Source organism: Lingula anatina, chromosome 10 (genome assembly GCF_051362555.1).
Source record: "Lingula anatina isolate TDL-2025a chromosome 10, LinAna3.0, whole genome shotgun sequence".
NCBI lineage: Eukaryota > Metazoa > Brachiopoda > Lingulata > Lingulida > Lingulidae > Lingula > Lingula anatina.
Window position 1 is genome coordinate 2,502,394 of NC_141776.1, and position 25,294 is coordinate 2,527,687.

At 40.0% G+C, this 25,294-nt stretch overlaps 4 protein-coding genes across 7 annotated transcripts in view; all 4 read left to right on the top strand.

Annotated features, from left to right (window-relative positions):
• The window catches only part of LOC106168803 (E3 ubiquitin-protein ligase TRIM45-like), a 28,929-nt gene extending 13,211 nt beyond the window's left edge, over positions 1-15,718 (top strand). Inside the window, exons 1-2 of one of the 2 annotated variants that reach the window (XM_086997490.1) lie at positions 12,219-12,395; positions 13,448-15,718. In XM_086997490.1, coding sequence (XP_086853616.1) covers positions 13,667-15,496 — 1,830 coding nt within the window. In that variant the 5' untranslated portion in view covers positions 12,219-12,395; positions 13,448-13,666 and the 3' untranslated portion in view covers positions 15,497-15,718. Of the gene's footprint in view, positions 1-12,218; positions 12,396-13,447 lie in introns of those variants that run through there. The other variant, XM_086997491.1, reaches the window with a different exon arrangement.
• LOC147759367 (SH3 domain-binding glutamic acid-rich-like protein 3) overlaps positions 1-25,294 on the top strand; it is a 191,822-nt gene that overhangs the window by 107,565 nt on the left and 58,963 nt on the right. The gene's annotated exons all lie outside the window — the stretch shown is intronic.
• Positions 4,911-7,041, top strand: LOC147759379 (uncharacterized). The gene has a single exon (XM_086997378.1). It carries the CDS (start codon positions 5,035-5,037, stop codon positions 7,039-7,041), a length of 2,007 nt encoding a protein of 668 aa, XP_086853504.1. The 5' UTR covers positions 4,911-5,034.
• LOC106170493 (SH3 domain-binding glutamic acid-rich-like protein 3) lies at positions 17,428-21,942 on the top strand. Of its 2 annotated transcripts, none has more exons than XM_086997503.1 (3): positions 17,428-17,562; positions 20,920-21,002; positions 21,411-21,942. In XM_086997503.1, the coding sequence occupies exons 2-3, from the start codon at positions 20,936-20,938 to the stop codon at positions 21,704-21,706; spliced, it is 363 nt and encodes a 120-aa protein (XP_086853629.1). In that variant the 5' UTR covers positions 17,428-17,562; positions 20,920-20,935; the 3' UTR covers positions 21,707-21,942. The 2 variants fall into 2 exon arrangements, with proteins under 2 accessions (XP_086853629.1, XP_086853628.1); XM_086997502.1 differs by lacking the exon at positions 17,428-17,562 and adding an exon at positions 20,126-20,242.

Consider the following 25,294-nt stretch of genomic DNA (forward strand, 5'->3'; position numbering starts at 1 on the left):
TATCGGCCGACAGCGCGACAAAGAGCATCAAGGGAAAATAATTCATATATTAATTTAACCAGTATATATTATTATGTTTCCACGTGTTCCGCGTCGGGAATTAAGGTGTATATCAGCCGCGTTCCATCCAACATGGAAGTCAAGATGCGCCAACAGAATGTCGAGTTGATCCGCAGCAGGAAGAAGTTCTATGCCCAGTACATCGATATCTCTGAAAGTAATGAAGTTAAGGAATTTCTAAGGAGGCAAAAAGGGACTTCTATCGGTCCACAGCTTTTTAACGGCGAGGAATACTTTGTGACACTGTAAAGACGACAAGACTCGCAAATGTACATGTATAATGTACTTCAACCGCCATTTTGACGAAAAACCTAACGACATATTTGAAAAAGAGAAATGTCTGAAGTTGGACGAGCTAACATGATTGTAATTTAGGGGTATATTCCGGTACATAATAATTAATAAAAAATAAATAAAATACAAGGGGCGTTACCACAAAATATAACTTGCCCTAAGAGCATTATACCGGGGTACATATTCACTGCGTTGCGGATTGAAAAAATAAGAAAATTATTCAATATTTTGCACCCTTACAAGAGAAAAATTATTTTGCAAACTAGGCTTAAGTTCTTTATGCACCTGGCATTTGAATACACATTTCCTCATATAGTGTCGCACGTGTGCAGTTAACCTACAGGTGTATTTCCGTTGGTCGTGTGTGATGTCGCCCGTGTCACCAGAAATGACATGCATATCCGAATGCCATTCAGCGATAGTCCATGTGGAATTTAGCTCAATAGAGCGGTAGTTTCGTTTGGAATAGGCCATTATTAAATTTAAATAGATTCAGCACATTCTTTCATGTACAAAATGCAATAAAGTATCGTTCATCGCCCGTGTTTTACACTCTCGTAAGGAATGATAGTGTAAAGCGGATACCCTCTACCAGGGACACAGATTGATTTTTTATTATTAGATATTCACAGATATGTCTCTGGCTTATTCATATCTCATTTTTACAAATCAACATAATTCATCTACGGCCCTGACAGAGGGTAAAGTGCGGGCCCACTATTTGTGCAGCGTTGTCGGTCTGTTCAGTCTCTTTGCAGGTATTGTGTGAAGGGCGCAGATTCTGCTGTCCACGCTCACCTAACACATTCTGCTGTCCACGCTCACCTAACACATTCTGCTGTCCACTCTCACCTAACACATTCTGCTGTCCACGCTCACCTGAAGCATTCTGCTGTTCACGCTCACCTAACACATTCTGCTGTCCACACTCACCTAACACATTCTGCTGTCCACGCTCACCTGAAGCGCATTCTGCTGTCCACGCTTACCTTATACATTCTGCTGCCCTCGTTCACCTAACACATTCTGTTGTCTAGGAGCCCCATTTTCAGCATAAACATAACGTGACGCCTTGTCTTATGATTAATACAAGATGCAGTCACTAGATGGCGGTAACATCTCAGGTCGTGTCTGGACTGATGTGACAAGAATGGTAGTCTGCTAGGAACCGTAGTCCATTCCCTATAATGCTAAGGACAAATCTTTCGGAACAGGAAAATTTTATACATGAAAACTATCAAACACATGCTGAAATATTTCAGCTTGTGTTTGATAATTTTCATGTATGATCCAACTACCAAGCTAATGAACATTTTTGCTCAGGAAAAATTTAGTTCACAGCTAGTAAATAGCCAGACACAACGTGTATCTAGTGTGCCGTCCAAATATATCTGTGGACCTGGCGGAGGGTAGAAATCTTGGCGATAAAGGAAAAATTACCCAATTTTCAAGGTCGGTAATTACCAATATTTAATATTATTGTGTACCTTGAGCTTTTTATTTGATTTATGTCATATTTACCTTATTTTTGTATTTGGTAATATAAAAGTTTTAAGCGCTTTATGTGGTTTGTGCTCAGTCCTATTCTATTTACACTACACACTTTACCCTCTGAGGATATATTTTGTTTGATTTCAATTTGATGTGGTATGTGGACTATTACTAGATAAATGTTATATGTAAAAAATTCTCATGATGAAAAAGCAACTATTAAGACTTGTGTGCATGAATTCAGATTTTGGCTCACGACAAACTACGTAGACACCATTACCATAGATTATCGTATTTACTATGGCTCGATCTTTCTCCATGGGGATTCTCGATAAATTGTAATCAGCTAAGGCGGCTTAGATGTCCGTAACGCCTACTGAAACTGCCATGGGGTAATTAACTATCGTTTGGCAGCTTCAGTAGGCGTGCCAGACATCTAAGCCGCTTAAGCTGAAAGAAATTTAGCAAGAAACTTCCGGAGATGGATCGGACCTGTTAGATCGATCTTGGTATGGGAACCCAGTCAAACACCAAGTTTTCCAGAGACAACACTACACAGAATCAGAGTTGAAGATATGTTATCACAACAAGCGTTAGAACCAGGGTGTAATTCTCAACAATAAATGTGACATATGTCATCACACATTAACAAAGTATGTAAATCACCATATTTCAGTTGGCAACTAATGTCTAAGATTCTTCACCTTATTAACAACAAGTAAACAGAGCTATTCATCCATGCATTTGTGGCTTCTAGACATGATTACTGCATCATCCTGTTTTTGTTCGGAATGCGTAACTATCAAATGGGGAAAAATCAGTCTATTCAGAATTCTGCAGCTCGTTTCTACTGATAAGAAATATGTTTATAAGACGTTAGGACTTAAAACTTGGGAGTTCAGATTGAGAGACTGAGGGAGCCCGCTCTGGGTGAGCTAGGAGACGGGAGCGAGTCATGGGTGATGGTTGAGAAGTTACAGACATCACGTAAATGATGTAGTTAAAGAGTGTCAACAAATAAAACATTAAACTTGTCATTATGTGTCCTTGGGTTTTCTTTGAGCGACTTTATGTAAAGCTGCCACGAACCACAGAACCGCAGATTGCGTTCTGAGCCTATATAAAAGTTAAAATACCTAAAGTATATAAAAGGGTTTCATTACATATTTCTTACCAGTGTCGCAATATTTGGCGGTACATATTAATTTTCATTATTCAAATTGCACACGTCCACTTACGTTATATAATTACAGGTAAGCTCATAAAACGAGTCGAGTGCACAAGCAAGCGACTCCAATCAAATTAATTAACAAGTGTGGAAATTATATTGGTGAACGGTACAAAGCGATACTTTCGAGTCACGGGACCCAGTTCTGCTATCTCTTGTAACAAGTGCCTCGTGGTGGGACGAGTAAGGTCTGTTCTCACGTACACCCAAGTCTATAGTTAGTGCAGACTTAAAGAACTATAGTTTGAAGAGATTTGGGAAGTTCCAAAACCCCGTAAAATATGTTAGACATTAGTAGTGGCGGGCGGGTAAGGTAATGACTGATTAATCATTGACATTCTCCTGTCTTTGTATTGAGCGGTAAACAACATGTCCTTGAACAAAATGTTATCAGATAGCCTTCATAGAATAACTTCGCGGACAATCAGCGTCTGGGTTAATAAACTAGCCCAGTTCTGCTATCTCTTGTATCAAGAGCCTCGTGGTGGGGCGTACATCTCAGGTGACTCCAGCTATCAGGACGAGTGAGGTGTGTTCTCACGTACACCCAAGTCTACAGTTAGTGCAGGTTTAAATGAGCCATTTAGAATATGTTCAAAATATAAATATAAACTAAATCACCTTGATTGAAATTAAACTTGATAATTGGCTATTACACTTGAATGCATTTTTTCCTTTTTTTTCCGAGGAGGAAATGAAATCGGAATATGCCCTGGATAATCTCTTTCGCTCAATAAACTACATTTTTAAGCAAAAAAACTGTTTGAAGTGCAAACCTATGAAACTGCGTAAGGGGATAAAATCAAAAGGGAAGACAATGGTATTTTTATTTATTTATTTTAAAAAAAAAGTTAATTGGGAGATAAAAATGCATATTACTTTGATGTAATATTTATTTAAATGTCTGCAACATTTGGAGGCGGGAAACAATCTTTGCCTTGTTAATTATACAGGGAAGAAATCGAAAGTTAAAAAGATAAAGATATATGAACAGGTTACCTTTATCAAACCAGGACGGTGTGTGTGTGTGTGTGTGTGTGTGTGTGTGTGTGTGCGATTGTTACACACGTTGAAGATCTACATGAGATACTGAAAACTACCGACACCATACCGAAACGTAACGGAGTACACTGTCGGTGGAAGTGGTGTCTGAACAGCAGGCTGAGCGCTTAAACAAAGAACTCAAACTGAGTGTGCTGTGCTACACTTGCCTATGTATATCAAACCTTATCATGTTTACCAGATATAATTTATAGAAACGTTAATATTTAATAAAATCAGGTGATTCTGTAACAGTCCATGGGTCCAAGGAGGGTGGCGAGAGGATAATACAGAAATAAGAACCTTTTTAAACTAGATTTGGAAATTATACTATTATGCAGTTTATTGTTTATACAATCATGGTACGTTGTATTCACAAAGCAGGGCCGTAGCCTGAGCAAAACGCCAGGGGGGAGGGGGCAGTAAGCGGACACCAGGGGGCGAAGCCCCCGAGGGCGTGTGTGGGAGGGGGTGTCCCCCTCCCTCGGTGTGAAAAAAATTTAAAAACTGTATGTATAATACTGTATTCTAATGCATTTTAATTGTTATTTATTGCTCAATCAGAAGTCAGAAATTTGTTTGTACCTCAATTCCCAAGGGGGGGGGGGGGGGGGCAGCTGCCCCACCGGAGGCTTCGGCCCTGCAAAGGAATAAAACATGCACGAGATGCTCCATGACATACAGGCACATTTGATAAAAATGGTTATTTGCCTCTATAACCGAAGAGTAGTAAATGCAAGAAATCTTAACACATTGCCTTTGGAAGGTGATTTAAGACTCTTCGGTGCGTCGGTCATCAAAGTGTAGGCGACCCTTGCAACCCTCACCGTCCTTTGCACAGATTTCATCACACAGTCATGTGACACGGCCTGGTGTTCTTGTATATAACACAGGCGCTGCAGTGTTAAACAATCCAGTCAATGACAGAGAATGCGCCGTTTTTAAGTGACGAGACTAATTATACAGACTTTTGGCTGTGTTCGAACCTAACTCAGTTTAAAGTCATGGCATCTAAGAAGTTGAACGACGTCTTCAGTGACAATTTTCTCACGTGTCACATCTGTCTTCATGAGTATGAGGACCCGCGTGTCCTCCCATGCTATCACACTTTCTGCCTGGCTTGTCTTGCCCAGCACGTAGCAGCAAGTGGGTCGGGAGGCAACATCACGTGTCCAGTGTGCCTTCAGGAGGCGCCTGTTCCACCAGGTGGGATAGAGAAACTTGTCCGTAACTTCTTTTTGTCCAAGGTGAAGGACTTCATGTTGACAACAGAGAATAAAGACAAAATGTGCGGTAACTGTGACTCACAGGTTGCTCAATTTTACTGTCAAGATTGCAGACATTTTTTATGTGAGAACTGTCGACAAAAACAGCATGACGCAATAAAAATTCTGCGGGGACACAAAATTATATCAGCGTCTGATCACGATAAGCAAGTCCAGGAAGAAATGGACGCTAGACTATTTTGTGATAAACACAAAGGACAACAGTTAATCTTTTATTGCACAGATGACGATGTTGTTGTGTGTCGTGACTGTATTCTCACCAAACACAACAAACACAACTGTGTAGACATTGCAGATGTAGCAGAAATCCATAAAGAAAAAATAAATAGTGCCTTTAATCATTTATCTAAGAACATTGCACTGTTTGAAAAAGCAGAGTCAGAAATATCTAAGCAACAGAAAGATACAACTGACGTCGTAAACAAAACGGTGACCGACATACAACAACAGGAGGCGGATATTATAAAAGAGGTTCAGCGTATTTCTGCTCAGTTGATAGCAGAAGCAAAAGACCACGCCGCAACGCACATGAAGTCACTCGAGGCTGAGAAAGATCGCGTTCAACTACAGAAAGTATCCATCCACAGCACATGTGAGTTTGCCAAACAGCTTGTTCAACATGGCTCCCACACGGTGGTGATGACACACGCTAAAAATATCCAAGCAAGGATGAAAGAACTGAACAATGTCAGACCCACCGTACAGGTAAAAACAATAGAGATCACTTTCAGTAAAGGAAAACTTCCAGCGGACTTCTTTGGTCGTGTGAAGAAGTTAGAATGGCTAAATACTGCATCTTTGGTGGGTGAGTTTGAGAGCAGTGTGCAAAATGTTTGGGACATATCGTGCAGTCAAAGTGGAACAATATATTTAGTTTCTTTAATATCGTGTAAACTTACAGCAATATCACCATCTCATGAGGTGATATTCCAGGTGTATGTACCACATCTTAGGGGTGTCACCGTGCTCAGTGATGACAGACTGGTGGTTACATGTGATGATGGATGCCGAGTGTATTCCTCCTCCGGGAACCATGTCCAAACATTTGGTCAGGGTGACATGTCTGGTCCCTGGGGTGTTACAGTGGACAACAATGGACACATACTTGTCTGTGACATGGTCAATAAATGTATCTGTGTGTATGACGCTGTACAGTACAGTCTTATCAATAAGATCAGTGTTCCTATGTGTAAATATCCACTATACATTGCAGTGCTCCCATGTCGTGACACCATTGTGGTGAGTGACTGTTTTGGACACTGTGTATATGGAGTGACCCCCCAGGGTGATGTAGTGTTCCAGTATGGTACACCAGGTGAGAGCGGCTCAGGTGATGGATACCTGTACCACCCCTGGGGAGTGTGTACAGACAGCGTGGGGCACATCTTCATTGCTGACTTACAAGAAGGATCGGACTTATTACGTGAAAAGTTACAAGAATTTGTAAGTTACAACCTTTGGAGAATACGGCCCCAGGGGAATAACAGGGTGGTTGTTTTGACCTCAGATGGTCAACTGTTAAGATACGTGGTGGGTCCACAGCAGGTTTCAGAGCCAAGGGGTGTGACCATTGATAAGAAAGGACAGCTTGTAGTGGGGGAGTGGGCCGGCAAGGTGAAAACATTTCGCTATGTTCCTTAACTACAATTTAAGTATCAGACGTTAACCAGCCGACATCATTTTTAACACAAAAAGAGAGAAGAATTACAGCGAAACTTTGTGCATGAACATTATTTGTTGAACACATAATTATGGATATTTCTGAAATTATAACTGATATATTGGAAGGTGATAATATTGGTTAAAAATCTATTAGTTATACGATATTATAGGAGTGGGAAAGTAAAATAATTCATAAAGCAATTTAGTTACTTTTTTTACTTTTTTGGCACTTTTACAGTTATACCGCTGTATAATAAAGTTAAAGCAATAATAACTCTTCTTTTGAGATTCAAAATTCCGCAAGAAATACATTGTAAACAACGCCTGGAAATATATCCTATTGCATTTTCCCACTGAAACTGCTGTTATTGTAGTAAAACTAAAATCTGTGCTTGTCACTTGGGCTTTCGATGCCTTTCTTCGCGGTCGACAAGTGCATCCTTTGCTAATGACGTAATGGTGTCACGCGGATCTCGCGTTCATTCGAAACCAAAGTAACATGGCGGGAAACCCTCAGACGTAAGTTGCGAGTTTTTTTACAGTGCGCCGGATAACGAAAAGCCCAGAATTGCACACATTGTAGATATAAATGCATTTTGAGCAAAAAAGACGAAGGTACCTTATGAATCTTATAATATTGATATAGTGTTGTTGTTGTCTGCTTTTCCCGCGGTTTTTAGTAGGTCACTAGAAACTATCGCTCGATACGAAAGGGCCCCGTCAGTTAACATCTCTTAAGAGATTTTAACAAAAAACCGTACGTTTAGGCAAAAAAACCCTGGATTAACTTTGAATGCAGAAATGGGGTCGCTGACCATTGGTAAGTACGGGAAAATTGTACCTGTAACGTGATTGCACGATCTCTTGTATTCTTGTAAATAAATGATTTTAAAATATCGTCAGTAATAAGAGTATTTGCCGTGAGACCAGCAGGAATATTGTAACACTAACGAAAGGGCTTGAACAATATAGTTTTACCTCCAACCGCCGCGATATTTGCATGAAGGCGGATACAAGTCACCGTTCCCGCATCTCCTTATACACTACATGTGGGTTAGCTTTTCATCAGAAATATCATTTAAAGTCAGATGCATTTCATCTTTGAATCTGCAATAACCACTGGAATGATTTTGAATACTAACACATTCTAGAACCGCCACGTCAGAGTTACCATTAAAAAATCAATTTATTCCACGTTGTATTTTGTTTTACAGAAAAAGAAAAATAAATTGCTGACTGCCATTAAATCATACTATAAAAAAGTAGCGGGCGTGTGAATGGATATATGGACTTACAAAATAATTTGTGATTGCGCAATTTTCGTTATTTATCTTTTTAATTTTTTCAATTCTTCCTCTCCATTCCCAGCTTTTCATCAAAAATATCATTAAAAATCCAATGTATTTCTTCTTAAAATCTACAATATCTTTAATATCAGCGCATTCTGAGACCGTCACGTCGTCAGAATTACTAGAGAGTTTTGGCAAGGCCTTCCGTATGACGTGTAACGTATAGTTCAATACGTAATACGTTTTACGTATGCGAGAAAGCTAGCAGTGGTTTTGGCAGGTCTCACTCCGTATGCGGTTTTTTTCCGCCAAATAAAATGATAAGGGTATAGGCCTATATATATGGATTACACGAACATGGTGCTGCTTATGGAATCTTTTTAGATAGATGAATAATTAAGATGTTGAATGGAATGTGTTATTTACGTCAATTGATGCCGCAGATCCTGTTGTTTATGAAAAAAAATCAACTTAAATTGAATTTGATACTACTACGGACGACTGATTGACTGGCTGTTTTTCCAGCTGTTTTCACAGAGTATTTCTACCGACAGCGTCTAAAAGTGATTCAGGGGAATCTTAACACCCTATGTATTCCTCTGCAGTATGTTAAACTTGAAAGAAATAAGGGTAAATCTATTAAATTTGATACGTTTCTTATCTACGTGTAATCACCGATTCATACGTAGTGCCGTATGACTTATGACTTGTCCTTGAGAAAAACTACGCACAAAGTGATGACGTCGCACGTGATACGTCGTACGGAAGGCCTTGCCAAAACTCTCTATTATTAGATAGTGGATATATTCCACGTTGAACTTGTCACTAAAAGGCGACAGGTACGTCATCGCGCATTTGTTCAACAGATATCCCAACTTGAGGGAGTGGCCCGGTCGGACTGGTAGAATGGTCAGTGGCAACGGCTGATTGAAATCTGTTCAAGGAATTTGACCTTCCACGACAAGTGCTAAGCTAAATAATGACAATATTCTAACAAATTTTCCTTTCGTAAAAGCAATTGAAGGGAGTTGGTCGCCGAGTTTATTCCTCAATACAATTAGAGAGTGTGATATTGGAACGCTTTATTCGCTAGAAAGGGTACTTTACTATGGAATAAGAATTCTTTCTTTCGGTATATGCATGTGAAACACTATACACTGCCACCCTCTGACGACATATGCCATGAACATATATCACTGAGGCTCCAGATGTTCTAGGATACATCAATCGGGTGACAGGGTATTGTCTCACACACACCTGTATCTCACATACATTTGAAGTCGCATCCGTGGCAGTCACACATACCAGAGGTGCTGAGAACGCTACCGGACCACACCCTCTCGCTCTCTCCTTGTTACTCAGTCAGGTCAGTGAAATATTATACATATAGTGTATAGTTTTTTAATCATAAACAACATTACAGGTGATACACGCTGTGTTCGGCTAACTAAGATTTTATATTATCAATAATGCAATAATGGAAAAGACCGACTTTCGTGAGTAACATATACATGTATGATCGGGTCGAATTAGTGCTACTACCAGTTCTTTCATATTGTATTGAAATTGTGGTGTCAAGCGTCGATGAAATCATGAAAATAATCTCTCTCCATCCCCCCCCCCCATCACTCCTTCTTACTCCGCTTCTTTTCCTACCTCTTTCTCTCTCTCTCTGTATTTAGTTTAATAAAAATTTACTCAAAAGGGCTCCGACGAGACTCAATATCCGACCAATATATGCGAGATACAGATAAAAGCTATGCACCTGTGTTCTTCCAGGTTGTGTAGTACGCCATGAAGACTGCCTCCATTAGCTTCGTTTTGGTCATAGCCATTATGGCTGCCTGTGTGGAGTTTATTGGTACAGTGTACGTTTTTAGCCATTACAGGTCTGTTACGGCGCGTTGAGTATTCCCCCACAGCTTTTTAACGGCGAGGAATACCAAGGTGATTACCGAGATTTCGACGAAGCAAGTTTCTACTGGTCGCGTGTGGTGTCGCACGTGTCACCGGAAGTGGGCGAGCACACACGACTACCATTCAGCAAGAGTCCCCTCGGAATTGGATCAACAGAGCGATAGATTTATTTGGAATGAGCCTTTGTTTGATAGACTCAACAAATCCTTTTATGTACACAATACGCTAAACTATCGTATAACGCACGTGTTTTACAGTCTCGTAAGAACTGATAGTGTAAAGCGGGTACCCTCTTCCAGGGCCACAGATTGATTTTTTATTAGATATTCACAGATATGTCTCTGGCTTATTAATATCACACTTTTACAAATGGACATAATTCATCTACGGTCATGGCAGAGGGTAAAATGCGGGCCCACTATCCACGCATGCAGGGTTGTCGGTCTGTTCAGTTTCTTTGCAGGTATTGTGTGTAGGGGGTTTGACGCTAGATGGCGCTCATATACTAGTACGAACAATCAAGGCCAACTCACATGATCCACAGTGATCAAAATGGCGGACGCGAATCGAATACTACTGTTGTCGCTCGAATACTACTGTTGTTAGCCATTATTGTAATTCGCTATTCTAGCCTACTATAGTACAACACCTGTCAACTTTTCTCAATCTGTCAATCGCAAGCACTTTCAGTGTCAGAATTTCGCGGTACTGACTGTGACGTCGGCGCAAGGGTAGCCAAGACCATTGGCATGAGCGCCCATTATCGTCAAATCGAATTTTGGCTTCTAGTTACGTTTTCACGACTAGTCGTATTTTGCCGTCTGATCTGATAACTACGACGTCTAATCGTGTTTTCAATTTTTGGAGAAACCTCCACCCATGAGGTGGAGAGCCCAACTTCCCCGCCTGATCCCTGTGAGTACAGGTTGCAAACTACTATAAAAATCCCATCCACTTCCATTGTAACGTTTAATTCTCTTAAAATACTTTCCATGCTTCAAAAATCGCAACACTTCTGGTTTGAACACTTCTACTCAAGTCCTAAAAACATTTTAAAAATCAGGGTACATTGATGGTGTAGCCTTCCAGTGACCTGACATGACTTTTAAGGTGCTACCGCCAGTCGGCTGAAATAAGCACTAAAATGCAGCAGAGGGGATTGTAAACCTGGCCCCAGGCAATAAAATTTCATCTTGATTTAAAAAATAACAAACCAAATTAAAGGTTAATTTCTAAATTTAATTTTAAATATTTCAAATGATCCAAAATTGAAAAATAAACTCATTGTCATCATATATGCAAATGTCTTGCTTCAAAGTTACCAAACAGGGAAGGCCAGAAGTGACGTATCGTCTACGATTCATACCACCGCCACTGAGCACACGAACAAAACATCGTGCCTCGATGTGAAACTAGACAAATTTGGTGTTTTTAGCCTCCAAGTTCTACATAATATCAATTTGTCTAATAAATAAGACGATGTAGGGTTTTATGTTTAATGATGTGTGATTATATTTATTACCATTAAAGATCCCAATTACAACCAAGAAGTATTTTGGTTTAGCGCTTTTTAGATTTTTAATAAAACATTTAATTTTTACGAGGCTATATATCATCTCCTGTAGATTAGTGACTTTGCCTCGCTAACGAGAAATTAAATTTGTTGATCATTTCGTGGCATCGAAAGTTAAATGCGTTACGTCGATCCTTGTTGGGTTTTCTGACATGTAGTGCCTAAAATTAACCTTCCTACATTATTTAATGCAATTAGAAATAACATTCACACTAGCGATCAAGCACTATGTCTTTATCAAGGGTGAGAGAGTGGTGGAAAATTTCCTAAGGTACACATATAACACTATTAATACAAGAGGCAAATACCAACAAAATATTTCCAATATAATTTCTCAAAACGACACCAGGAAGCAAATTAGATTAAATCATACAAACGGTTAACACCGGCTGGCTTTGTCAATTTCACCCACTTTTTTTATTGCAAACAAAACACTTTTGCGCATGCGCAGTCGTTTGAATCCTGTGCTTAGCTACCGTGCAGACGTGTACGGTACCAGAGACGAACAAAAACAAAATAGAGACACAATACACAGTGATCTACAATCTCACTCCGTAAGTAGTGAATACTTTAATAGCATATTAATATTTACAGTTGACACCATACGGTGTTTTAAGTATAATATGGGCATATAATAAATAAAGCAATAGTGAAAAGACATCTTGTTGCGTCACAAATATGTAATCGAGTCGACCTACTTTATGCATTGTACAGTACATTGAAAGTGTGTCGCAGAGCTTCGACGGAATCATATGAAACTCAAGGACACTGGGTCATTTTAGATTTCTATTAATGTGTTTACACTACAGTTTGTTAAGCAGTATAGTAAGAGCCTTACGATAGACGTGCCATAGGGAATTTCATATACGCCCTCAGCAAGTAGAACTGAGACAAGGAAGGTGGTTTAGGGTTAGTGCGCCTATATCGAATGTGTCAATATTCAAGATTTTTGATAAGTGAGTCATCCTTTGGGACAATTGAAGTTTTTTACCAATGCATTTTCAGTGCAACCAAGCTAAATAACTGGTCTTTGCGTGCCATGTCTCCCTCTATCTCTACTCACGCCTGTCTCTCGTTTCCTTCTCCCTCCCTCTCTCTCTCACTCTCTCTCTCTCTCTCTCCCTTCTCCCTCCCTCTCTCTCTCTCTCTCTCACTCTCTCTCTCTTCCTCCCCCTCCCACCTTCTCTCTCTCTCTCTCTCTCGATCCCTCCGTCTCTCTCTCTCTCTCTTCCTTCTCCCTCTCTCTCCCCCTCTCTCTCCCTCTCATATGAAACACGGAAGTTTTAGTGTGTCCTAAAACGTGGGGCTTAAAACATATACTTGTTTTATCACGTTGATATTGGACTGTACAGGACCAGGATGATTCACAGATAATGTGACTTGCTGTACGTGCCTCTGTCTTCCTTGTAACCACAATGTTAAAATGCAACTTGTCATATAAACATTTGCCGACACCGCGGCGTACTTTTGATCCATAACCAGGAGAATAAGATTTAATCGATGGCGTTTATCTCTCAAGTCAGTCAGATAAGATAGAATTTATTCAGCCATTTATAAAAATCTATTTTTCTTTGGAACAATGATTGATGCCTTTTTTGCTTTACAGATTGCGATCGTCTGCCCACAGTGGGAATCTAGGTGTAAAGGACACCAGAAACCGTGTCAGATGACATGGTCTGATGTTCGTGTATATATGACCCAGAAGCAGTGTTAACCAGTTTAGTCACAGACAGAAAAGGCCACGGAATAACGCTACATCATGAAGTGACGAGACTAATTATACAGCCTTTTGGCTGTGTGTAAACCTTATATTCGGTTTAAAGTCATGGCATCAAAGAAGTTGTACGAGGAGTTCAGTGACAATTTTCTCACGTGTCACATCTGTCTTCACGAGTACGATGACCCGCGTGTCCTCCCGTGCTATCACACTTTCTGCCTGGCTTGTCTTGCCCAGCACGTGGCAGCGAGTGGGACGGGAGGCAACATCACGTGTCCAGTGTGTCGCCAGGAGACGCCTGTTCCACAAGGTGGGCTGGAGAAACTTGTCCGTAACTTCTTTTTGTCCAAGGTAAAGGAGTTCATGTTGACAACAGAGAGTAAAAGCAAAATGTGCGGTAACTGTGACTCACAAGTTGCTCAATTTTACTGTCAAGATTGCAAACATTTTTTCTGTGAAAACTGTCGACAAAAACAGCATGACGCTATAAAATTTCTGCAGGGACACACAATGATTTCAGAGTCTGATCACGATAAGCAAGTCCAGGAAGAAATGGACGCTACGCTCTTTTGTGATAAACACAAAGGACAACAGTTAACCTTTTATTGCACAGATGACAATGTTGTTGTGTGTCGTGATTGTATTCTCACCAAACACAACAAACACAACTGTGTAGACATTGCAGATGTAGCTGAAATCCACAAAGAAAAAATGAATAGTGCCGTTAATGATGTATCTAAGAACATTTCACTATTCGAAAATGCAGAGTCGGAAATATCTAAGCAACAGAAAGATACAACTGACGCCGTAAACAAAACGGTGACCGACATACAACAACAGGAGGCGGATATTATAAAAGAGGTTCAGCGTATTTCTGCTCGGTTGATAACAGAAGCAAAAGACCACGCCGCAACGCACATGAAGTTACTCGAGGCTGAGAAAGATCGCGTTCAACTACAGAAAGTATCCATCCACAGCACATGTGAGTTTGCCAAACAGCTTGTTCAACATGGCTCCCACACGGAGGTGATGACACACGCTAAAAATATCCAAGCAAGGATGAAAGAACTGAACAATGTCAGACCCACCATACAGGTTAAAACAACAGAGATCACTTTCAGTAAAGGAAAACTTCCAGTGGACTTCTTTGGTCGTGTGACCATGTTAGAATGGATAGGTGAGTTTGAAAGCAGTATGAACTATGTATGGGACATATCGTGCAGTCAAAGTGGAACAATATATTTAGTTTCTGACTGGCCGGGTAAACTTACAGCGATATCACCATCTCATGAGGTGATATTCCAGGAGTTTGTACTAAGTCCCAGGTGTGTCACCGTGCTCAGTGATGACAGACTGGTGGTTACATGTGTTGATGGATGCCGAGTGTATTCCTCCTTCGCGAAACATGTCCAAACATTTGGTCAGGGTGACATGCCTGGTCCCCGGGGTGTTACGGTGGACAACAATGGCCACATACTTGTCTGTGACGTGTACAATAGATGTATCTGTGTGTATGACGCTGTGCAGTACAATCTTATCAATAAGATCGGTGTTCCTATGTGTAATTGGCCACAATACATTGCAGTGCTCCCATGTCGTGACACCATTGTGGTGAGTGACATAGAGGGACACTGTGTATATGGAGTGACCCCCCAGGGTGATGTAGTGTTCGAGTATGGTTCACGATACCATGAAGGCTCAGATGATGGATACCTGGACCACCCCTGGGGAGTGTGTACAGACAGCGTGGGGCACATCTTCATCGCTGACCAGTTCAATTACAGAGTGGTTGTTCTGACCTCAGATGGTCAACTGTTGAGATATGTGGTGGGTCCACAACAGGTTTCACAGCCAAGAGGTGTGGCCATTGATAACAAAGGACAGCTTGTAGTGGGGGAGTATAGAGGCAAGGTGAAAACATTTCGCTATGTTCCTTAACTAAAATTTAAGTATCAGACGTTAACCAGCCGACATCATTTTTAACACAAAAAGAGAGAAGAATTACAGCGAAACTTTGTGCATGAACATCATTTGTTGAACACATAATTATGGATATTTCTGAAATTATAACTGATATATTGGAAGGTGATAATATTGGTTAAAAATCTATTAGTTATACGATATTATAGGAGTGGGAAAGTAAAATAATTCATAAAGCAATTTAGTTACTTTTTTACTTTTTTGGCACTTTTACAGTTATACTGCTGTATAATAAAGTTAAAGCAATAATAACTCTTCTTTTGAGATTCAAAATTCCGCAAGAAATACATTGTACACAACGCCTGGAAATATATCCTATTGCATTTTCCCACTGAAACTGCTGTTATTGTAGTAAAACTAAAATCTGTGCTTGTCACTTGGGCTTTCGATGCCTTTCTTCGCGGTCGACAAGTGCATCCTTTGCTAATGACGTAATGGTGTCACGCGAATTCTCGCGTTCATTCGAGACCAAAATAACATGGCGGGAACCCTCAGACGTAAGTTGCGAGTTTTTTTACAGTGCGCCGGATAATGAAAAGCCCAGAATTGCACACATTGTAGATATAAATGCATTTTGAGCAAAAAAGACGAAGGTACCTTATGAATCTTATAATATTGATATAGAGTTGTTGTTGTCTGCTTTTCCCGCGGTTTTTAGTAGGTCACTAGAAACTATCGCTCGATACGAAAGGGCCCCGTCAGTTAAAATCTCTTAAGAGATTTTAACAAAAAACCGTACGTTTAGGAAAAAAACCCTGGATTAACTTTGAATGCAGAAATGGGGTCGCTGACCATTGGTAAGTACGGGAAAATTGTACCTGTAACGTGATTGCACGATCTCTTGTATTCTTGTAAATAAATGATTTTAAAATATCGTGAGTAATAAGAGTATTTGCCGTGAGACCAGCAGGAATATTGTAACACTAACGAAAGGGCTTGAACAATATAGTTTTACCTCCAACCGCCGCGATATTTGCATGAAGGCGGATACAAGTCGACGTTCCCGCATCTCCTTATACACTACATGTGGGTTAGCTTTTCATCAGAAATATCATTTAAAGTCAGATGTATTTCATCTTTGAATCTGCAATAACCACTGGAATGATTTTGAATACTAACACATTCTAGAACCGCCACGTCAGAGCACATTAAAAAATCAATTTATTCCACGTTGTATTTTGTTTTACAGAAAAAGAAAAATAAATTGCTGACTGCCATTAAATCATACTATAAAAAAGTAGCGGGCGTGTGAATGGATATATGGACTTACAAAATAATTTGTGATTGCGCAATTTGCGTTATTTATCTTTTTAATTTTTTCAATTCTTCCTCTCCATTCCCAGCTTTTCATCAAAAATATCATTAAAAATCCAATGTATTTCCTCTTAAAATCTACAATATTTTTAATATCAGCGCATTCTGAGACCGTCATGTCGTCAGAATTATTATTAGACAGTTGATATATTCCACGTTGAACTTGTCACTGAAAGGCGACAGGTACGTCATCGCGCATTTGTTCAACAGATATCCCTACTTGAGGGAGTGGCCCGGTCGGACTGGTAGAATGGTCAGTGGCAACGGCTGATTGAAATCTGTTCAAGGAATTTGACCTTCCACGACAAGTGCTAAGCTAAATAATGACAATATTCTAACAAATTTTCCTTTCGTAAAAGCAATTGAAGGGAGTTGGTCGCCGAGTTTATTCCTCAATACAGTTAGAGAGTGTGATATTGGAACGCTTTATTCGCTAGAAAGGGTACTTTACTGTGGAATAAGAATTCTTTCTTTCGGTATATGCATGTGAAACACTATACACTGCCACCCTCTGACGACATATGCCATGAACATATATCACTGAGGCTCCAGATGTTCTAGGATACATCAATCGGGTGACAGGGTATTGTCTCACACTCACCTGTATCTCACATACATAAGAAGTCGCATCCGTGGCAGTCACACATACCAGAGGTGCTGAGAACGCTACCGGACCACACCCTCTCGCTCTCTCCTTGTTACTCAGTCAGGTCAGTGAAATATTATACATAAAGTGTATAGTTTTTTAATCATAAACAACATTACAGGTGATACACGCTGTGTTCGGCTAACTAAGATTTTATATTATCAATAATGCAATAATGGAAAAGACCGACTTTCGTGAGTAACATATACATGTATGATCGGGTCGAATTAATGCTACTACCAGTTCTTTCATATTGTATTGAAATTGTGGTGTCAAGCGTCGATGAAATCATGAAAATAATCTCTCTCCATCCCCCCCCCCATCACTCCTTCTTACTCCGCTTCTTTTCCTACCTCTTTCTCTCTCTCTCTGCATTAAGTTTAATAAAAATTTACTCAATAGGGCTCCGACGAGACTCAAAATCCGACCAATATATGCGAGATACAGATAAAAGCTATGCACCTGTGTTCTTCCAGGTTGTGTAGTACGCCATTAAGACTGCCTCCATTAGCTTCGTTTTGGTCATAGCCATTATGGCTGCCTGTGTGGAGTTTATTGGTACAGTGTACGTTTTTAGCCATTACAGGTCTGTTACGGCGCGTTGAGTATTAATTCCCCACAGCTTTTTAACGGCGAGGAATAACAAGGTGATTACCGAGATTTCGACGAAGCAAGTTTCTACTGGTCGCGTGTGGTGTCGCACGTACGTGTCACCGGAAGTGGGCGTGCACACACGACTACCATTCAGCAAGAGTCCCCTCGGAATTGGATCGACAGAGCGATAGTTTTATTTGGAATGAGCCTTTGTTTGATAGACTCAACGCATCCTTTCATGTACACAATACGCTAAACTATCGTATAACGCACGTGTTTTACAGTCTCGTAAGAACTGATAGTGTAAAGCAGGTACCCTCTACCAGGGCCACAGATTGATTTTTTATTAGATATTCACAGATATGTCTCTGGCTTATTAATATCTCACTTTTACAAATGGACATAATTCATCTACGGTCATGGCAGAGGGTAAAATGCGGGCCCACTATCCACGCATGCAGGGTCGTCGGTCTGTTCAGTTTCTTTGCAGGTATTGTGTGTAGGGGGTTTGACGCTAGATGGCGCTCATATACTAGTACGAACAATCAAGGCCAACTCACATGATCCACAGTGATCAAAATGGCGGACGAGAATCGAATACTACTGTTGTCGCTCGAATACTACTGTTGTTAGCCATTATTGTAATTCGCTATACTAGCCTACTATAGTACAACACCTGTCAACTTTTCTCAATCTGTCAATCGCAAGCACTTTCAGTGTCAGAATTTCGCGGTACTGACTGTGACGTCGGCGCAAGGGTAGCCAAGACCATTGGCATGAGCGCCCATTATCGTCAAATCGAATTTTGGCTTCTAGTTACGTTTTCACGACTAGTCGTATTTTGCCGTCTGATCTGATAACTACGACGTCTAATCGTGTTTTCAATTTTTGGAGAAACCTCCACCCATGAGGTGGAGAGCCCAACTTCCCCGCCTGATCCCTGTGAGTACAGGTTGCAAACCACTATTAAAAATCCCATTCACTTCCATTGTAACGTTTAATTCTCTTAAAATACTTTCCATGCTTCAACAATCGCAACACTTCTGGTTTGAACACTTCAAGTCCTAAAAACATTTTAAAAATCAGGATACATTGATGGTGTAGCCTTCCAGTGACCTGACATGACTTTTAAGGTGCTACCGCCAGTCGGCTGAAATAAGCACTAAAATGCAGCAGAGGGGATTGTTAACCTGGCCCCAGGCAATAAAATTTCATCTTGATATAAAAAATAACAAACCAAATTAAAGGTTAATTTCTAAATTTAATTTTAAATATTTCAAATGATCCAAAATTGAAAAATAAACTCATTTTTATCATATATGCAAATGTCTTGCTTCAAAGTTACCAAACAGGGAAGGCCAGAAGTGACGTATCGTCTACGATTCATACCACAGCCACTGAGCACACGAGCAAAACATCGTGCCTCGATATGAAACCAGACAACTTTGGTGTTTTTAGCCTCCAAGTTCTACATAATATCAATTTGTCTAATAAATAAGCCAATGAAGGGTTTTATGTTTAATGATGTGTGATTATATTTATTACCATTAAAGATCCCAATTACAACCAAGAAGTATTTTGGTTTAGCGCTTTTTAGATTTTTAATAAAACATTCAATTTTTACGAGGCTATAAATCATCTCCTGTAGATTAGTGACTTTGCCTCGCTTTCGAGAAATTAAATTTGTTGATCATTTCGTGGCATCGAAAGTTAAATGCGTTACGTCGATCCTTGTTGGGTTTTCTGACATGTAGTGCCTAAAATTAACCTTCCTACATTATTTAATGCAATTAGAAATAACATTCACCCTAGCGATCAAGCACTGTGTCTTTATCAAGGGTGAGAGAGTGGTGGAAAATTTCCTAAGGTACACATATAACACTATTAATACAAGAGGCAAATACCAACAAAATATTTCCAATATAATTTCTCAAAACGACACCAGGAAGCAAATTAGATTAAATCATACAAACGGTTAACACCGGCTGGCTTTGTCAATTTCACCCACTTTTTTTATTGCAAACAAAACACTTTTGCGCATGCGCAGTCGTTTGAATCCTGTGCTTAGCTACCGTGCAGACGTGTACGGTACCAGAGACGAACAAAAACAAAATAGAGACACAATACACAGTGATCTACAATCTCACTCCGTAAGTAGTGAATACTTTAATAGCATATTAATATTTACAGTTGACACCATACGGTGTTTTAAGTATAATATGGGCATATAATAAATAAAGCAATAGTGAAAAGACATCTTGTTGCGTCACAAATATGTAATCGAGTCGACCTACTTTATGCATTGTACAGTACATTGAAAGTATGTCGCAGAGCTTCGACGGAAACATGTGAAACTCAAGGACACTGGGTCATTTTAGATTTCTATTAATGTGTTTACACTACAGTTTTTTTAAGCAGTATAGTAAGAGCCTTACGAAAGACGTGCCATAGGGAATTTCATATACGCCCTCAGCAAGTAGAACTGAGACAAGGAAGGTGGTTAAGGGTTAGTGTATCAACACGGGTCAATATTCCAGATTGTTGATTAGTGAGTCATCCTCGGGGACAATTAAAGGTTTTTTATCGATGCATTTGCAGTGACACCTAAATAAATAACAGGTCTTTCCATGGTCTGTTTTCCTGTAACATTCCTCACCCCTATCTCCCCTTCCGTCTCTCTCTCTCTCTCTCTCTCTCTCTCTCTCTCTCTCTCTTCGTCTTCTGTATTAAATTTAATAAGAATATACTCAAAAGGGCTCCGACGAGACTCAACATCCGACCATTGTACGCGAGATACCGATAAAAGCTATGCTCCCTGTCTTTCCAGGTTGCTGTAGTACGCCATGAAGACTGCCTCCGTTAGCTACGTTTTGGTCATAGCCATTATGGCTGCCTGTGTGGAGTTTATTGGTGAGTTCCAAGCCATCACCTGCATCTGTCGGCGCCGTCGTCGTGCACTCTTAGAGATACATGTAGCACGTTTGATAAGAGCAAATTAAATGATAAGATGTTTGCCATATGCTAAATTTACGTTGTCCACGTTGTGTGCTGGTCGACAGAAATCGTTGTACATTGATGCAAACCAAGTCAGGGAGAGGGTTGACCATACTTTCACAAGATGAGTTTAAAGAAAAAAATATTTCAATTGAATGGATTCGGCGACAGACACAAACAAGCGACAAAGGGCAACGAGCACACATTTACCTTAATAATTTTCTACTTTTATTAAATTTCTTTCATTCATTTATCCAATATATGTTGACATGTTTTAGGCTACGTGTTCCAGATTCCTTTTCGTATTCATTTTCCTCTTTACAGAGTGCGATCGTCTGCCCACAAATGGGATCCGTGTGTACATCAGCAGCGTGTCAAGCAACCTGGAACTCAAGAAACAACAACAGAGGATACAGATGGTTCTCAGCGGGGAGAACATCGACGCACAGTACATCGATATCTCCTCAAACGCCGCCGCTAAGGAATTCATGAGGGAAAAAGCAGGACCGTTTACTGTTCCTCCACAGCTTTTTAACGGCGAGGAATACCTTGGTGATTACCAAGCTTTTGAGGAAGCAGTTGAAGACAGACGTCTTATGGAATTCCTAAAGTTGAACTGATTTATCTCATGGTTAAAATAAAGTTTTGAGACACTGTCAAGACATCAAGGCACGCGAATTCACATGTATAATGTAGTTGAACTGTCATTTTGACAAAAACCTAACAAGATATATAAAAAAACAGAAATGTCTGAAGCGGAACGAGCTGAGAGGATTGTATAATAGGGGTATATACCGGTCCATAATGAATAGTAAAATGAATAATAGAATAAATAGAGCCTTAGTACAAATTATAACTTGCCATGATATGTGTTTACTGTGCTGATAATTGTTTAAGGAAAATGATATTCAATATGTTGCACTCTTTCAAGAGAAGCATTTATTATTTTGCAATCTAGGCTTAAATTCTTTATGCACCTTGCATTTGAATACAAATTTCCACATATAATGACGCGCATGCGCGGTTAACCTATTTCTACTGGTCGCGTGTGGTGTCTACCATTCAGCGAGAGTGCCCTCGGATTTGGATCGATAGAGCGATAGTTTTATTTGGAATGAGCCCTTGTTTGATAGATTCAGCACGTTCCCTCATGTACAAAATACGCAGTTTTATCGTTTATTGCACGTGTTTCACGGTACCATAAGCACTGATAGTGAAAAGCGGACACGCCATGCACACAGCCGATAACGTTAATGGCCTATCCAGTTTTTAGCAGGTATTGTGTTATGGGAGATGATCCACGCTCACCTAACGCATTCTGACCACTGAACTCCCTGTAAAATCGCTCTGAGATCAGTGTATCATCTGCGGGTCAACTACTGGTCCATATTTGAGGGGGCGGAGAGATACACATTTTGTCAAAAAAAGAAAAGAAAAGAAAGACAAACACCATTCCATTTTGTTTTAAAAAGGCACAATGAATGCGCTAATGAAGCAAAATATTCGTTATTCAAACGAAAAAATAATGGCATTCGATTTTCATTTTTTTTTTTAATCCTTAAAAATGGTTTCCTCATCCTCTCATACACCGTCCAGCATGTTGACTGAGCACTTCTAGTTAATGTATCTCTGTAAAGCACCATTGTTTTGGGCTAAAACAATTTGACGCCTTATCTTAGGATAACACAGACTGCAGCCAATAGAGGGCGGTAACATCTCATGCCGCGTTTGGACCGGGTTTAAATATCAAAATAATAATGGTAATTATATTTTTTTTAAAGAGTTAAATGTCCAAAATAGTAAAATTACATAACAAGTAAGATAAAAAGTTATACACGAAAATGAAAAACAGTTTTGCTTAAATTTGGGTAGAACATGTAGGCCTTGAATTGTTGGCAACCCGCTCGATCTATTATCTATCAAAATACATCTATTTCCTCTGTCAAGCCTGCAAAATGCAGAAACAGGGTGACTGGATATATTGTGGAAAAACATACCACCACCTCCTCTAGCCCAGGCAATCCATTTCCAAATGACACCACCCAAAACATCCACCTCCGGAAGCAAAAACTTAAACGCACTTACCAAAAACCAAGTCGAACGTGACCCGTGACTCTTCATATAATCACGACAGCCGCGCTCGTTATCGCCACATCCAGGCGTCGACGCTGTGTGACTGATCTTCCAGCCGAGTACTGTGGGACGCACGTTACTCTCTCTCCCACACACACACACACACACACACACGCGTATTCCTGACGCGCCCATTGACTGCAGAGAGATAAGACAGTCGCGTCCTAAGCAGTCACGCCCACTACACACGACACAGGCTGTTATGCCCCTATTTCACACAGACCACGAATCCCACGAATGGCCATGAATTGACAAATTTCACGATTTGTGGTTGAATCGTAATCAGTTCGTGAATTTCTTAACAGATTCGTATATATTCGTAGTCAGTTCTTGCACTTCTTGAACCACAGGAATGGGTGGCAAAAACTTTGATGCCCCTATTTCACACAGACCACGAATCCCACGAATCGCCAGGAATTGAAAATTTGGTTGAATCGTAATCAGTTCGTGAAGTTCTTAACAGATTCGTATATAATCGTAGTAAGTTCTTGCAATTCTTGATCAATCGGGAATTCGTGGCAAAAATTTTGAGCAGTTCATAGTTTTGGCCGCGAACTCCCGATTCCAAAAAATCCTAGTGAATTTCTGGACAATATTCGTGCGATTCCAGCCGAATCCCACGAATATACGTAACACTATCGCACCTGTATCGTACAATGTAACTGAATCGTAGAGTGTGTCGAATTAGACCAGAAAATTGGCAAAATCTCACGATTCCAGCCGAATCCCACGAATATTCGTAACACTATCGTACCTGTATCGTAAGTGAATCGTGAGCGTGTCGAATAAGACCAGAAAATTGGCAAAATTCTACGAATCCTCACGAATCCTAAAATTTGTCAATTCCTGGCGATTCGTGGGAGTGGGTCTGTGTGAAATAGGGGCCTTACTCATACAACTGATAACAAGCAGAGAACGATACAAGGACTGCACTCTCTCGCTCTCCGTCTCCTTCTTCCTTAGTCAGGCAAGTGGTTTGATATAAACACCCACGTATATATTTTATCAATCATTAATAGTGTTGTGATAGTGCATTTTCCTTCCTTTACCCGGTGTACTCTTCCTGCGCGGAGAGCACGCAATTATGGTAAGTACTGCGCACACCAGGTGGACAGCCCAACTTCCCGGCCTGATCCCGGCGAGTACAGGTTACAAACTACTATAAAAATCCCATCCACTTCCATTACGTTTAATTTTCTTAAATACTTTCCATGCTTCAACAATACTTCTGGTTTAAACACTTTTTCTCAAGGCTTAAAAATAATTTTAAAAAATCAGGGTACATTGATGATGTAGCCTTCCATGACATGACGTGACATGACATGATCTATAAGGTGCTGCCGTCAGTCGGCTGAAATAAACACTAAAACGCAGCAGGGGGGAGGCCACGTAAATCTAGCCCCAGGCAGTAAAATTTCAACATGATATAAAAAAATAATTAACACGGCAAATTAAAGGTACATGAACAAATTAATTTCTAAATTTAGAAATGTATTTAGAAAAATTTCAAATGATCCAAAATTGAAAAATAAACTCGTTTTTCTCTTATGTGCAAATGTCTTGCTTCAAAGTTACCAAACAAGGAAGGCCGGAAGTGACGTATAACCTACAACTCATACCACAGCCACTGAGCACACGAACAAAAAATCGTGCCTCGATTTAAACAAGACAACTTTGGTGTTTTTAGCCTCCAAGTTCTACATAATATCAATTTGTCTAATAAATAAGACGATGTAGGGTTTTATGTTTAATGATGTGTGATTAAATTTATTATCATTTAAGATCCCAATTACAACCAAGAAGTATTTTGGTTTAGCGCTTTTTAGATTTTTAATAAAACATTTAATTTTTACGAGACTATAAATCATCTCCTGTAGATTAGTGACTTTGCCTCGCTTTCGAGAAATTAAATTTGTTGATCATTTCGTGGCATCGGAAGTTAAATGCGTTACGTCGATCCTTGTTGGGTTTTCTGACATGTAGTACCTAAAATTAACCTTCCTACATTATTTAATGCAATAAGAAATAACATTCACACTAGCGATCAAGCACTGTGTCTTTATCAAGGGTGAGAG